The sequence below is a fragment of the Pungitius pungitius genome, chromosome 7 (genome assembly GCF_949316345.1).
Source record: "Pungitius pungitius chromosome 7, fPunPun2.1, whole genome shotgun sequence".
Taxonomy (NCBI): Eukaryota; Metazoa; Chordata; class Actinopteri; order Perciformes; family Gasterosteidae; genus Pungitius; species Pungitius pungitius.
The window spans coordinates 10,459,329-10,474,884 of record NC_084906.1 but is presented as its reverse complement, the minus strand read 5'-3'; the positions used below and the strand labels follow the sequence as shown (position 1 = coordinate 10,474,884).

General features: G+C 37.0%; 1 protein-coding gene across 1 annotated transcript; it reads right to left on the bottom strand.

The window, feature by feature from the left end:
* Positions 1-8,813: 8,813 nt before the first annotated feature.
* Positions 8,814-13,331, bottom strand: LOC119198271 (G2/M phase-specific E3 ubiquitin-protein ligase). Its single transcript, XM_037455235.2, has 9 exons — positions 13,194-13,331; positions 12,284-12,496; positions 11,895-12,030; positions 11,203-11,672; positions 10,770-11,080; positions 10,446-10,621; positions 10,051-10,223; positions 9,660-9,874; positions 8,814-9,572 (listed from the first exon to the last, which is right to left on the bottom strand). The coding sequence occupies exons 2-9, from the start codon at positions 12,331-12,333 to the stop codon at positions 9,313-9,315; spliced, it is 1,791 nt and encodes a 596-aa protein (XP_037311132.2). The 5' UTR covers positions 12,334-12,496; positions 13,194-13,331; the 3' UTR covers positions 8,814-9,312.
* Between the last annotated feature and the right edge of the window lie 2,225 nt (positions 13,332-15,556).

Sequence of the window (15,556 nt, the reverse complement as noted above, 5' to 3'; positions counted from 1 at the left end):
CAGCTAAAATGGACTGTATGAAGAATGCCTTAGCTTTCACTGTTTCTATCAAGCAAATGACCCTTTTTCATCATTTTCATTATGGTATGAAGGATTAGGTGTTGTTGTAGAACCCGATTCACTCAACTACGTTTTCTATCAAGCAAATGACCCTTTTTCATCATTATCATTATGGAAAGAAGGATTAGGCGTTGTTCTAGAACCTGATTCACTCAACTATGTTTTCTATCAAGCAAATGACCCTTTTTCATCATTATCATTATGGTATGAAGGATAAGGTCTAGTTTTAGAACCTGATTCACTCAATTTCGTTTTGACCATATTGTTACTTTCAAAGCTTTTGCAGAAAGAGAAAACAGCTAAAACGGACTGTATGAAGAATGCTTTAGCTTTCACTGTTTCTGTCAAGCAAATGATCTTTTTTCATCATTATCATTATGGTATGAAGGATTAGGTGTTGTTGTAGAACCTGATTCACTCAACTACGTTTTGACCAATATTGTTACTTTCAAAGCTTTTGCAGAAGGAGAAAACAGCTAAAACGGACTGTATGAAGAATGCTTTAGCTTTCACTGTTTCTATCAAGCAAATGACCTTTTTTCATAATTTTCATTATGGTATGAAGGATTAGGTGTTGTTGTAGAACCCGATTCACTCAACTACGTTTTCTATCAAGCAAATGACCCTTTTTCATCATTATCATTATGGAAAGAAGGATAAGGTCTAGTTTTAGAACCTGATTCACTCAACTACGTTTTGACCCATATTGTTACTTTCAAAGCTTTTGCAGAAGGAGAAAACAGCTAAAACGGACTGTATTAAGAATGCTTTAGGTTTCACTGTTTCTATCAAGCAAATGATCTTTTTTCATCATTATCATTATGGTATGAAGGATTAGATGTTGTTATAGAACCTGAATCACTCAACTATGTTTTCTATCAAGCGAATGACCTTTTTTCATCATTATCATTATGGTATGAAGGATAAGGTCTAGTTTTAGAACCTGATTCACTCAACTACGTTTTGACCAATATTGTTACTTTCAAAGCTTTTGCAGAAGGAGAAAACAGCTGAAACGGACTGTATTAAGAATGCCTTACCTTTCACTGTTTCTATCAAGCAAATGACCTTTTTTCATCATTTTCATTATGGTATGAAGGATTAGGTGTTGTTGTAGAACCCGATTCACTCAACTACGTTTTCTATCAAGCAAATGACCCTTTTTCATCATTATCATTATGGTATGAAGGATAAGGTCTAGTTTTAGAACCTGATTCACTCAACTACGTTTTGACCCATATTGTTACTTTCAAAGCTTTTGCAGAAAGAGAAAACAGCTAAAATGGACTGTATGAAGAATGCCTTAGCTTTCACTGTTTCTATCAAGCAAATGACCTTTTTTCATAATTTCCATTATGGTATGAAGGATTAGGTGTTGTTGTAGAACCCGATTCACTCAACTACGTTTTCTATCAAGCAAATGACCCTTTTTCATCATTATCATTATGGAAAGAAGGATTAGGCGTTGTTCTAGAACCTGATTCACTCAACTATGTTTTCTATCAAGCAAATGACCCCTTTTCATCATTATCATTATGGTATGAAGGATAAGGTCTAGTTTTAGAACCTGATTCACTCAACTTCGTTTTGACCCATATTGTTACTTTCAAAGCTTTTGCAGAAAGAGAAAACAGCTAAAACGGACTGTATGAAGAATGCTTTAGCTTTCACTGTTTCTATCAAGCAAATGATCTTTTTTCATCATTATCATTATGGTATGAAGGATTAGATGTTGTTGTAGAACCTGATTCACTCAACTACGTTTTCTATCAAGTAAATGACCCTTTTTCATCATTATCATTATGGAAAGAAGGATTAGGTCTAGTTTTAGAACCTGATTCACTCAACTACGTTTTGACCAATATTATTACTTTCAAAGCTTTTGAAGAAAGAGAAAACAGCTAAAACGGACTGTATGAAGAATGCCTTAGCTTTCACTGTTTCTATCAAGCAAATGACCCTTTTTCATCATTATCATTATGGTATGAAGGATTAGGTCTAGATTTAGAACCTGATTCACTCAACTACGTTTTCTATCAAGCAAATGACCCTTTTTCATCATTATCATTATCGAAAGAAGGATTAGGCGTTGTTCTAGAACCTGATTCACTCAACTATGTTTTCTATCAAGCAAATGACCCTTTTTCATCATTATCATTATGGTATGAAGGATAAGGTCTAGTTTTAGAACCTGATTCACTCAACTACGTTTTGACCAATATTGTTACTTTCAAAGCTTTTGCAGAAGGAGAAAACAGCTGAAACGGACTGTATTAAGAATGCCTTACCTTTCACTGTTTCTATCAAGCAAATGACCTTTTTTCATCATTTTCATTATGGTATGAAGGATTAGGTGTTGTTGTAGAACCCGATTCACTCAACTACGTTTTCTATCAAGCAAATGACCCTTTTTCATCATTATCATTATGGTATGAAGGATAAGGTCTAGTTTTAGAACCTGATTCACTCAACTACGTTTTGACCCATATTGTTACTTTCAAAGCTTTTGCAGAAAGAGAAAACAGCTAAAATGGACTGTATGAAGAATGCCTTAGCTTTCACTGTTTCTATCAAGCAAATGACCCTTTTTCATCATTTTCATTATGGTATGAAGGATTAGGTGTTGTTGTAGAACCCGATTCACTCAACTACGTTTTCTATCAAGCAAATGACCCTTTTTCATCATTATCATTATGGAAAGAAGGATTAGGCGTTGTTCTAGAACCTGATTCACTCAACTATGTTTTCTATCAAGCAAATGACCCTTTTTCATCATTATCATTATGGTATGAAGGATAAGGTCTAGTTTTAGAACCTGATTCACTCAATTTCGTTTTGACCCATATTGTTACTTTCAAAGCTTTTGCAGAAAGAGAAAACAGCTAAAACGGACTGTATGAAGAATGCTTTAGCTTTCACTGTTTCTATCAAGCAAATGATCTTTTTTCATCATTATCATTATGGTATGAAGGATTAGGTGTTGTTGTAGAACCTGATTCACTCAACTACGTTTTGACCAATATTGTTACTTTCAAAGCTTTTGCAGAAGGAGAAAACAGCTAAAACGGACTGTATGAAGAATGCTTTAGCTTTCACTGTTTCTATCAAGCAAATGACCTTTTTTCATAATTTTCATTATGGTATGAAGGATTAGGTGTTGTTGTAGAACCCGATTCACTCAACTACGTTTTCTATCAAGCAAATGACCCTTTTTCATCATTATCATTATGGAAAGAAGGATAAGGTCTAGTTTTAGAACCTGATTCACTCAACTACGTTTTGACCCATATTGTTACTTTCAAAGCTTTTGCAGAAGGAGAAAACAGCTAAAACGGACTGTATTAAGAATGCTTTAGGTTTCACTGTTTCTATCAAGCAAATGATCTTTTTTCATCATTATCATTATGGTATGAAGGATTAGATGTTGTTATAGAACCTGAATCACTCAACTATGTTTTCTATCAAGCGAATGACCTTTTTTCATCATTATCATTATGGTATGAAGGATAAGGTCTAGTTTTAGAACCTGATTCACTCAACTACGTTTTGACCAATATTGTTACTTTCAAAGCTTTTGCAGAAGGAGAAAACAGCTGAAACGGACTGTATTAAGAATGCCTTACCTTTCACTGTTTCTATCAAGCAAATGACCTTTTTTCATCATTTTCATTATGGTATGAAGGATTAGGTGTTGTTGTAGAACCCGATTCACTCAACTACGTTTTCTATCAAGCAAATGACCCTTTTTCATCATTATCATTATGGTATGAAGGATAAGGTCTAGTTTTAGAACCTGATTCACTCAACTACGTTTTGACCCATATTGTTACTTTCAAAGCTTTTGCAGAAAGAGAAAACAGCTAAAATGGACTGTATGAAGAATGCCTTAGCTTTCACTGTTTCTATCAAGCAAATGACCTTTTTTCATAATTTTCATTATGGTATGAAGGATTAGGTGTTGTTGTAGAACCCGATTCACTCAACTACGTTTTCTATCAAGCAAATGACCCTTTTTCATCATTATCATTATGGAAAGAAGGATTAGGCGTTGTTCTAGAACCTGATTCACTCAACTATGTTTTCTATCAAGCAAATGACCCCTTTTCATCATTATCATTATGGTATGAAGGATAAGGTCTAGTTTTAGAACCTGATTCACTCAACTTCGTTTTGACCCATATTGTTACTTTCAAAGCTTTTGCAGAAAGAGAAAACAGCTAAAACGGACTGTATGAAGAATGCTTTAGCTTTCACTGTTTCTATCAAGCAAATGATCTTTTTTCATCATTATCATTATGGTATGAAGGATTAGATGTTGTTGTAGAACCTGATTCACTCAACTACGTTTTCTATCAAGCAAATGACCCTTTTTCATCATTATCATTATGGAAAGAAGGATTAGGTCTAGTTTTAGAACCTGATTCACTCAACTACGTTTTGACCAATATTATTACTTTCAAAGCTTTTGAAGAAAGAGAAAACAGCTAAAACGGACTGTATGAAGAATGCCTTAGCTTTCACTGTTTCTATCAAGCAAATGACCCTTTTTCATCATTATCATTATGGTATGAAGGATTAGGTCTAGATTTAGAACCTGATTCACTCAACTACGTTTTCTATCAAGCAAATGACCCTTTTTCATCATTATCATTATCGAAAGAAGGATTAGGCGTTGTTCTAGAACCTGATTCACTCAACTATGTTTTCTATCAAGCAAATGACCCTTTTTCATCATTATCATTATGGTATGAAGGATAAGGTCTAGTTTTAGAACCTGATTCACTCAACTACGTTTTGACCCATATTGTTACTTTCAAAGCTTTTGCAGAAAGAGAAAACAGCTAAAATGGACTGTATGAAGAATGCCTTAGCTTTCACTGTTTCTATCAAGCAAATGACCTTTTTTCATAATTTTCATTATGGTATGAAGGATTAGGTGTTGTTGTAGAACCCGATTCACTCAACTACGTTTTCTATCAAGCAAATGACCCTTTTTCATCATTATCATTATGGAAAGAAGGATTAGGCGTTGTTCTAGAACCTGATTCACTCAACTATGTTTTCTATCAAGCAAATGACCCCTTTTCATCATTATCATTATGGTATGAAGGATAAGGTCTAGTTTTAGAACCTGATTCACTCAACTTCGTTTTGACCCATATTGTTACTTTCAAAGCTTTTGCAGAAAGAGAAAACAGCTAAAACGGACTGTATGAAGAATGCTTTAGCTTTCACTGTTTCTATCAAGCAAATGATCTTTTTTCATCATTATCATTATGGTATGAATGATTAGATGTTGTTGTAGAACCTGATTCACTCAACTACGTTTTCTATCAAGCAAATGACCCTTTTTCATCATTATCATTATGGAAAGAAGGATTAGGTCTAGTTTTAGAACCTGATTCACTCAACTACGTTTTGACCAATATTATTACTTTCAAAGCTTTTGAAGAAAGAGAAAACAGCTAAAACGGACTGTATGAAGAATGCCTTAGCTTTCACTGTTTCTATCAAGCAAATGACCCTTTTTCATCATTATCATTATGGTATGAAGGATTAGGTCTAGATTTAGAACCTGATTCACTCAACTACGTTTTCTATCAAGCAAATGACCCTTTTTCATCATTATCATTATCGAAAGAAGGATTAGGCGTTGTTCTAGAACCTGATTCACTCAACTATGTTTTCTATCAAGCAAATGACCCTTTTTCATCATTATCATTATGGTATGAAGGATAAGGTCTAGTTTTAGAACCTGATTCACTCAACTTCGTTTTGACCCATATTGTTACTTTCAAAGCTTTTGCAGAAAGAGAAAACAGCTAAAACGGACTGTATGAAGAATGCTTTAGCTTTCACTGTTTCTATCAAGCAAATGACCTTTTTTCATAATTTTCATTATGGTATGAAGGATTAGGTGTTGTTGTAGAACCTGATTCACTCAACTACGTTTTGACCAATATTGTTACTTTCAAAGCTTTTGCAGAAGGAGAAAACAGCTAAAACGGACTATATGAAGAATGCTTTAGCTTTCACTGTTTCTATCAAGCAAATGATCTTTTTTCATCATTATCATTATGGTATGAAGGATTAGATGTTGTTGTAGAACCTGAATCACTCAACTATGTTTTCTATCAAGCAAATGACCCTTTTTCATCATTATCATTATGGAAAGAAGGATTAGGTCTAGTTTTAGAACCTGATTCACTCAACTACGTTTTGACCAATATTATTACTTTCAAAGCTTTTGAAGAAAGAGAAAACAGCTAAAACGGACTGTATGAAGAATGCCTTAGCTTTCACTGTTTCTATCAAGCAAATGACCCTTTTTCATCATTATCATTATGGTATGAAGGATTAGGTCTAGATTTAGAACCTGATTCACTCAACTACGTTTTCTATCAAGCAAATGACCCTTTTTCATCATTATCATTATCGAAAGAAGGATTAGGCGTTGTTCTAGAACCTGATTCACTCAACTATGTTTTCTATCAAGCAAATGACCCTTTTTTATGAGGGGCCGTGAGGGACATTATTCAGAATACCCTCTCACACACACAACTGGAATGCTCTCACACACACTACTGGAATCCTATACGCTCACACACACTACTGAAAAGCTCTCACACACACTACTGGAATGCTCTCACACACACTACTGGAATCCTATACGCTCACACACACTACTGAAAAAGCTCTCATACACACTACTGGAACACTCTCACACACACTACTGGAAAGCTCTCATACACACTACTGGAACACTCTCACACACACTACTGGAATGCTCTCACACACACTACTGGAATGCTCTCACACACACTACTGGAACACTCTCACACACACTACTGGAATGCTCTCACACACACTACTGGAACACTCTCACACACATATATGGAAAGCTCTCACACACACATATGAAATGCTCTCACACATACTAGTGAAATGTGCTTATGTTGTGGAATATAACGGTTCAGTGGTGAATATGAGCATAACAATTAAAAAAGAAGGCCTTCCTTTCAACTGAAGGAAACAGGAAGTCCACACCAGGAAGTGCATGTGCTCTTACTGGATTTGAGCTAGTACTTCAACCACAATGCGTGTTTACCTGATCCTCTTTTTTTTCCACGTCCAAACTTCATTTTCTGAGGTGAGAGGAAATGAAGAGGATATTGTACATTTTTTTACTAGTGCTCTGCAATGCATTGAATCATTGCAAAGTGAGGAGTCCAACAATTCCAGTGAGGAGAGACTTTATAGAGAGCTTGATGATCATACACGAACTCTATCTGCATTTTTTGCTGTGTCCAGATATGGTCCTGATGATGGTGATGTGAGTAATCTACTAGGATCATTGTTTAGATGCTTCCGCAACTTGCTTCATGAACATGAGGCCAGACAGAGATCCAATGATGTGATCAACAATTTGATACCCCCAACAATTTTGACTGGCCATCCAGGTCGGCCCCAATACAGCATAGCCGCCGAACAGATTACTCACTGTGTATCCATTGGTATGACATGGCAGAGAATTGCATCGTGCTTTGGAATCAGTCGAAGAACCCTATACAGACACAGACAAACTCTGGGAGTTGGGCCATTAAGATTTGCAATATTGTCAAATCAAGACCTGGACAGCGTTGTGACTGATATACTACAGAACACTCCAAATGCAGGTGAAGCATACGTTCTTGGAAGCCTGAGATCACGTGGCTTAAGGGTTCAGCGTTGGCGCGTCAGACAGAGCCTCGATCAAGTGGATCCCATCGGGCGGTCATTTAGACGCCGTCATGCCATACGCCGAAGGGTCTATAGTGTTCAGGCCCCCAACCAATTATGGTAAGTTGATTTGTAATAATACAAAACAGTTGTTTTGTATTATCAAAAAAAATCAACACTTTGATATACTTTGCAAGCTTTACATATATCCTTTTTAATATAATGTACTTTATATCTCCCAACAGGCATTTTGACGGCAACCACAAGTTGATTCGATGGCGGATGGTCTTTCATGGCTGTGTCGATGGCTTCAGCCGGACCATTATATACTTACGGTGCTTATCTAATAACAGAGCCTCAAGTGTCTTGTCATTATTTTTGGGAGGAGTAGAGAACTTTGGTCTGCCCTTACGGGTCAGATGTGATCATGGTATGGAAAATATACGTGTTGCCCGTTTTATGTTAGAAAGAAGAGGACTGAACAGTCGTAGTGTTATTACAGGGGTTTCAGTACACAACCAAAGGATTGAGAGACTATGGGCAGAACTGAATAGAGTTGTATCTAGACACTTTATTAATATTTTTTACTTCATGGAGGAACATGGTATACTGGATTCATTGAATGAACTACATCTATTTTGTCTGCATTATGTTTATTTACCAAGAATTGAAAGGGCAGTAACAGAATTTATCAACCAGTGGAACAACCACGGCCTGTCCACACAAGGGGGGGCGACTCCTCTTCAGCTGTGGCATACAGGGGTCATAAACAATGTAGGAATCCACCCCATTATAAATGGTATTTTTGATGACGAGAACTACTATGGCATCGATGAAGAAGGGCCATTACCTGAACTTCAAACCAATAACAACGTTAGAATTCCAGACATTGATGTAACCATTAATGAGACTACGATGAACAGTATTCTACAAGTAGATCCACTTGAAAACGATGGGAATCATGGAATAGATGTGTTTTCTTCGCTTCTGAATTTTCTTCTATAATATTGTTATGTAAGTTTTTTTTTTAATTGTTTTGTTTACTTGATTTGTGCAGTTTTCTCAGTGAATTACAAGACAGTTATGTTAAAGTTTCAATATTGTTTTATTAAAACCAAATGAACAAAAACGAGACAAGCGGAGACGGAGACAGGGAGAGGGAAAAACATATAAGAGACGGACAGATAAGAGACAAATGGGGGACAAACAGACAGACATGCGAAGAGAGACATACAAGAGACACATAACATGGGACAGCGCATGATACTATGTTCACGCCTAATGGCCTAAATTCTAATTGTATTACCTTCAACAGTTGGTATGAAACAGTATGAATACGAGACACAAAGGTGAACATTTGTCTCAAACGTTACCTGAGTCAGTTGAATTGCAGTGGAAATATAAAATACACCATGACTCAAATTTCTTTAAAACTTGAAAACTTAACTGCCAAAGGCAATATCATTTAAAGGGAAGTGGGCATTCTGAAATGCAACGGTTGACTTTCTTTTGTTTTTTTTATAGAGCATATGTTTATGCCCTGCCAAAGCCATATGTGTTTCCCAATGCAAAGTCAAACTTCTCCTTGAACAGTTGGTATGACACATGTAGTGGCAACTTTATGCAGTTCACACATGTGTTGGCCATAGGGAACATTGGTGTAGAGGAGAAGTCGTCATCTTCTTTATGAATGAACTGGACGGAGGGAGTTGGAGAAAACCCAATAGGTGGTAAAACAGATGCTCCAGTTGCAAAGGACAATATTTTCTGTAATTTGGATGGCCCTTCTTCCTCTATAAAAAACAGAAAAACATTGTCAGTGGTAGTTGGTAAAAAAATAAATACACATATGTTTACTTGTACACTAAACTGACAATTACCCTCTGCATCCTGGAGATAGTCTCTCCAGAAGGGAACAACTATCTCCTCAGCAGCTCTCTTGTTGCTCCCTTCTGGAGACAGCCAAATGCTGAAGATATCATCCACCTGGTCAGCAGTCAGTGGGCTTGGCTCATAGCAGAACAGGGGGCGAAAGCTTTCTGGATGCCTTTGGATTTTCTCCAGAACCCCAAGTGTTTTCAGTCCTTCACAGAATCTGTACAAATGAAATGGAATGGAATTTTGAAGAATTTAATTAGGGTTCCTAATTCACTTGTGCATTATCAATTTACTTAGTTTTATATGAAGATAATACATTTTGTTGGTCTATGGGTAAAATTCTGATTGCTATTCTGAATAATCTGACTGCAAACAACCAACACCTCTGAATACCTTTGAAATGGACCATGAACCCTGTGGATGACCTGGAACATGACAATGTCATCTACCAGCAAGTCCCTGTCTCTTATTGATTGCATCGGCCTCAGACATCCTGCATTGGCCAAGTAGTCAAGCAGCGGGGCCTTTGACATCTCAAGTTCCTCAAGGGTAGTACTTTCAGATACCTAGCATCATAATGAGTATAAATAAAGATTAATAAGTAAAATACACTTTTCTGACTACAGTGATCTGTTGAATAGTGGAGGAATTAAAACTATAGGAAGTGAGCATTCAGCAATGAGCTGACTGGGATACATTGATACTACCTCTCAAAATGGAAAACGGCAAGAGAATATTGTAATGTAACCTAATTCTAATGCAGGATAACATTTAAACTACCAACTGACCTTTTTGACTTTTTCCAAAAGTTCCATGTCAGCTATGTCTTCTAGCACTGGTTTTGCTGAACCATTAACCAGAAGAGAATATACTGTTGGTGAGAGGAAGTTTGGTGGCGGACCGCCATGTACCAAGCTTACAGCAATGGCTCTGCCAGCTGTGTAGTACCGGTCCTCTCTTAGAGCTTCAAAACAACGATATAAAAGGAAATGTAATATTGATTAATACATAACTACCACATAAAATCATGGATTTCATTGTGCCATTAAATACATTGTAAATCAATTCAAAAGCTAAAGTTATATATCTCCATAAATTAATATGATCATTACCAGCACTGTCAAGAGCAAAGTTCTTGCTGTTTTCATTTCCTTCAAACATGGGTGACCTGGCCATGGTCTCCATCAGCAGCCTCAAGAATTCTCTCCTTGGCCCTCCTAAATCAATCCCTTCCTCGTTTCTCCCCATGTCATCTGAGAATTTTACAGTGATCATCAAGTTGGGGTCATAGGACACCCTTTGGAATCCTCTCACAGCTCCGTCCCAGACAGCAGAGCGATTTATATTAAATTTGCATTGTTGTTTTGTGCTTATTTTGCTTGAGAGTTCCAGCAGTATCTCTTGAACCGGGGCGTTTTCTGCACTATGAAGACAACATAAAAAAACATTATTAGATATGACATAATAATCTAAAGATGAAATAGTTCATATCAACTATCTGATCACATCATCCTCAATGACACATTATCTGTTTGTGCTACTCACGTTTGACTCTCCATACTGGCAATTATAGCTTGGTTTAATTCCTCATCATCTGAATAGTCATCAGGAAGAGCAGCCATAAGTGTTAAATATGAAGAGTAGTCTTCATTATGACTGCTTGTGCCAGGGTTGCCATAATTTCTTGCAAGGCAACCTCCATCGTGGCCACTAGTGCCACTTCCTTGCATTGCTGTAGGCCTTTCAACAACACTGCTGTTGGCGTGTTTGATGCCATAGCCATGTTCATCACCACTGCTAGTGCCAGGGTTGCCATCTCCATCATGACTGCTAGTAGGGTCATCCTTACTTCTCATTCCTCCATCACTTGTAGCAACGTTGGTGGTGCTAGGTCTGCCAGTGTAGATTTGTGGACCATCAACTTCCAAACAGTCATCATCCTTGACTGTTACACAACTGCTTAATGTTGATCTGGTAGTGATGTGGGAACATTCATTTTCTTCGTCGGAGTCAGTCTTAAAAAGAAAAGAAGACCAAAAAAATATATATCAAAAGTAAATATTACAACGAGATTTATTACTATTATTTACAATTTAGATTGCTCTAAAACCTTTTCTTTAATTAAATATATATTGTATACTGCTAAAAGTAATAAACCGTATATATTTATTTTTCAAGACACATTTCACTAAATATAATTGTATTAAAAACAAAGAAAAAAAGGAAAGAAAACTTACTAAAAGGATCCTTGATGGTCTCACATACAGGCCTTTGGTTTTAAAAACCTTATGGATTAGCATCCCATTCAGCTCCTGGCCCTCCTGGAGTTTCGGGGACACCAGCTTATTGCCACAAGCCATTAGAAACTGGAGGCTACAAAGAAGATGGGGATATTACAACAACAACAAACGCTTTTAGGCTATGTAGTTTGTTGTACAATGGTGAGAGTGTGTCTCTCTTTGGTTCCTTGTTCTTATTAGATATGCGACAGTCATGTAAATTGTATAACAAATGCTATTGTACTAGGTTTGTAATAATGATGATTGCACTCGTTGACCTGTGTTTGTTTTCTATGAATAAAGATTATTATATAATTAATTACAAAGCAAGAAAAAAAAGTCTTTACCTGACATCCTCTGGAATGTGCTCACCAAAACTATCTCTGATGCGTTCCATAACAGTCTGTTGGTCCCAGGCCTTCTGGAATTCAAAGGCACTGAGGATGTGCCCATGTTTGTGTAAACGTAATTTTGTACCTTGTCTGCACACTATTCCCCATGATGGATTGGGAAGTAATATTACGTCCTTGTTGAAATGGTCATGCTGCTGTGACCGAGCTCTGAAATAAGAATAACTATTAAGATTAAATGAAAACAGCCAGTGCGCATTAAGTCATGCTACAATTCACATATCACAGTCGTAGAACAACGTACAAACTTGTATAGACAATAGATATTTTAATGACGTCCAGTTTGACAAGAGCCAAATACTAACCAACCAACCCTCCATTTGCCTTACATTATATATTTCCTCTTGTTTTACCGCAAATATTTGAAAGAGCACTCAATTATAAACTCCTGCTTTTTTCGTTGTTGCTTTTTCATATTTTGGCAGACAATGAAAGAAAATATAACGTCAGGCAGCAGTAGTCGGTTCACAGTCCAGTTTGTCCCGAAGACGATTTCGTTCAGCTATCAGCAGGTCGACTAGATTTCCTTCACGGACATCCCCGTAGCGCCACAGTGCATTTCCTTCAACCCCATCGCGGATATTGCAGGTGTAGTCGAAAGACAAACCGCTGCATCCTATTGCTTGGTATTTGCTCGGCGAAATTGCTAGCCGATTTTCATCATTCATTTCATACACCAATACACCACATTCCTGGTTTTAGTTTAACCCAATTCCCACACTTACTCCTTTTGAGTTAGATATCGTTCGTTGCATTCATTCAGTAAGCTAGGCTCGTGTCCTAGGGGTGATCTAGCCAGCTAGCAAACTGCACACGAAATATTTCAAACTCCGATACGTATATTTACCTTTTTCTCCTCGTGCCTTTAGATGTCCACGTGCCGAAGTGCTGTTGCGCTTGATAGCGGGGCGCACAGTCCCTCCCGACTGGACCCGCAGCGGACAGCGTTACGCCGCTACGCTGCCGGGACGGAAAGAGAGCTGCTAGGTGGCTGTCGACTGCATCTGCACCTGGAGCCGCGGAAACGACCGGCTGCTGCCGAACACTTGAGACATTAGAAAGTGTTCTAATTGTCTCCGCTGAGGCCAATATATTGTTAAGTAACGCCGCTGCTTCGACTAAGTTACTTGAAGGCTGTTGAGCAGTTGGTTGAGCTGACATTATTGCACAGACCTTCCATCTGAATCAATTTCCGTTTTAACTGAAATACCTTCCGTTTTAACTGAATCAACTTCCGTTTTAACTGAAACACCTTCCGTTTTAACTGAAATTTGTTATGTGTGTGTGAGAGCATTCCAGTAGTGTGTGTGAGAGCATTCCAGTAGTGTGTGTGAGAGCATTCCAGTAGTGTGTGTGAGAGTGTTCCAGTAGTGTGTGTGAGAGCTTTCCAGTAGTGTGTGTGAGAGTGTTCCAGTAGTGTGTATGAGAGCTTTTTCAGTAGTGTGTGTGAGCGTATAGGATTCCAGTAGTGTGTGTGAGAGCATTCCAGTAGTGTGTGTGAGAGCTTTTCAGTAGTGTGTGTGAGCGTATAGGATTCCAGTAGTGTGTGTGAGAGCATTCCAGTTGTGTGTGTGAGAGGGTATTCTGAATAATGTCCCTCACGGCCCCTCATACTTTTTCATCATTATCATTATGGTATGAAGGATAAGGTCTAGTTTTAGAACCTGATTCACTCAACTTCGTTTTGACCCATATTGTTACTTTCAAAGCTTTTGCAGAAAGAGAAAACAGCTAAAACGGACTGTATGAAGAATGCTTTAGCTTTCACTGTTTCTATCAAGCAAATGATCTTTTTTCATCATTATCATTATGGTATGAAGGATTAGGTGTTGTTGTAGAACCTGATTCACTCAACTACGTTTTGACCAATATTGTTACTTTCAAAGCTTTTGCAGAAGGAGAAAACAGCTAAAACGGACTATATGAAGAATGCTTTAGCTTTCACTGTTTCTATCAAGCAAATGATCTTTTTTCATCATTATCATTATGGTATGAAGGATTAGATGTTGTTGTAGAACCTGAATCACTCAACTATGTTTTCTATCAAGCAAATGACCCTTTTTTATCATTATCATTATGGTATGAAGGATAAGGTCTAGTTTTAGAACCTGATTCACTCAACTACGTTTTGACCCATATTGTTACTTTCAAAGCTTTTGCAGAAGGAGAAAACAGCTAAAACGGACTGTATTAAGAATGCTTTAGCTTTCACTGTTTCTATCAAGCAAATGATCTTTTTTTATCATTATCATTATGGTATGAAGGATAAGGTCTAGTTTTAGAACCTGATTCACTCAACTACGTTTTGACCAATATTGTTACTTTCAAAGCTTTTGCAGAAGGAGAAAACAGCTGAAACGGACTGTATTAAGAATGCCTTACCTTTCACTGTTTCTATCAAGCAAATGACCTTTTTTCATAATTTTCATTATGGTATGAAGGATTAGGTGTTGTTGTAGAACCTGAATCACTCAACTATGTTTTCTATCAAGCAAATGACCTTTTTTCATCATTATCATTATGGTATGAAGGATAAGGTCTAGTTTTAGAACCTGATTCACTCAACTACGTTTTGACCAATATTGTTACTTTCAAAGCTTTTGCAGAAGGAGAAAACAGCTGAAACGGACTGTATTAAGAATGCCTTACCTTTCACTGTTTCTATCAAGCAAATGACCTTTTTTCATAATTTTCATTATGGTATGAAGGATTAGGTGTTGTTGTAGAACCCGATTCACTCAACTACGTTTTCTATTAAGCAAATGACCCTTTTTCATCATTATCATTATGGAAAGAAGGATTAGGCGTTGTTCTAGAACCTGATTCACTCAACTATGTTTTCTATCAAGCAAATGACCCCTTTTCATCATTATCATTATGGTATGAAGGATAAGGTCTAGTTTTAGAACCTGATTCACTCAACTTCGTTTTGACCCATATTGTTACTTTCAAAGCTTTTGCAGAAAGAGAAAACAGCTAAAACGGACTGTATGAAGAATGCTTTAGCTTTCACTGTTTCTATCAAGCAAATGATCTTTTTTCATCATTATCATTATGGTATGAAGGATTAGATGTTGTTGTAGAACCTGATTCACTCAACTACGTTTTCTATCAAGTAAATGACCCTTTTTCATCATTATCATTATGGAAAGAAGGATTAGGTCTAGTTTTAGAACCTGATTCACTCAACTACGTTTTGACCAATATTAT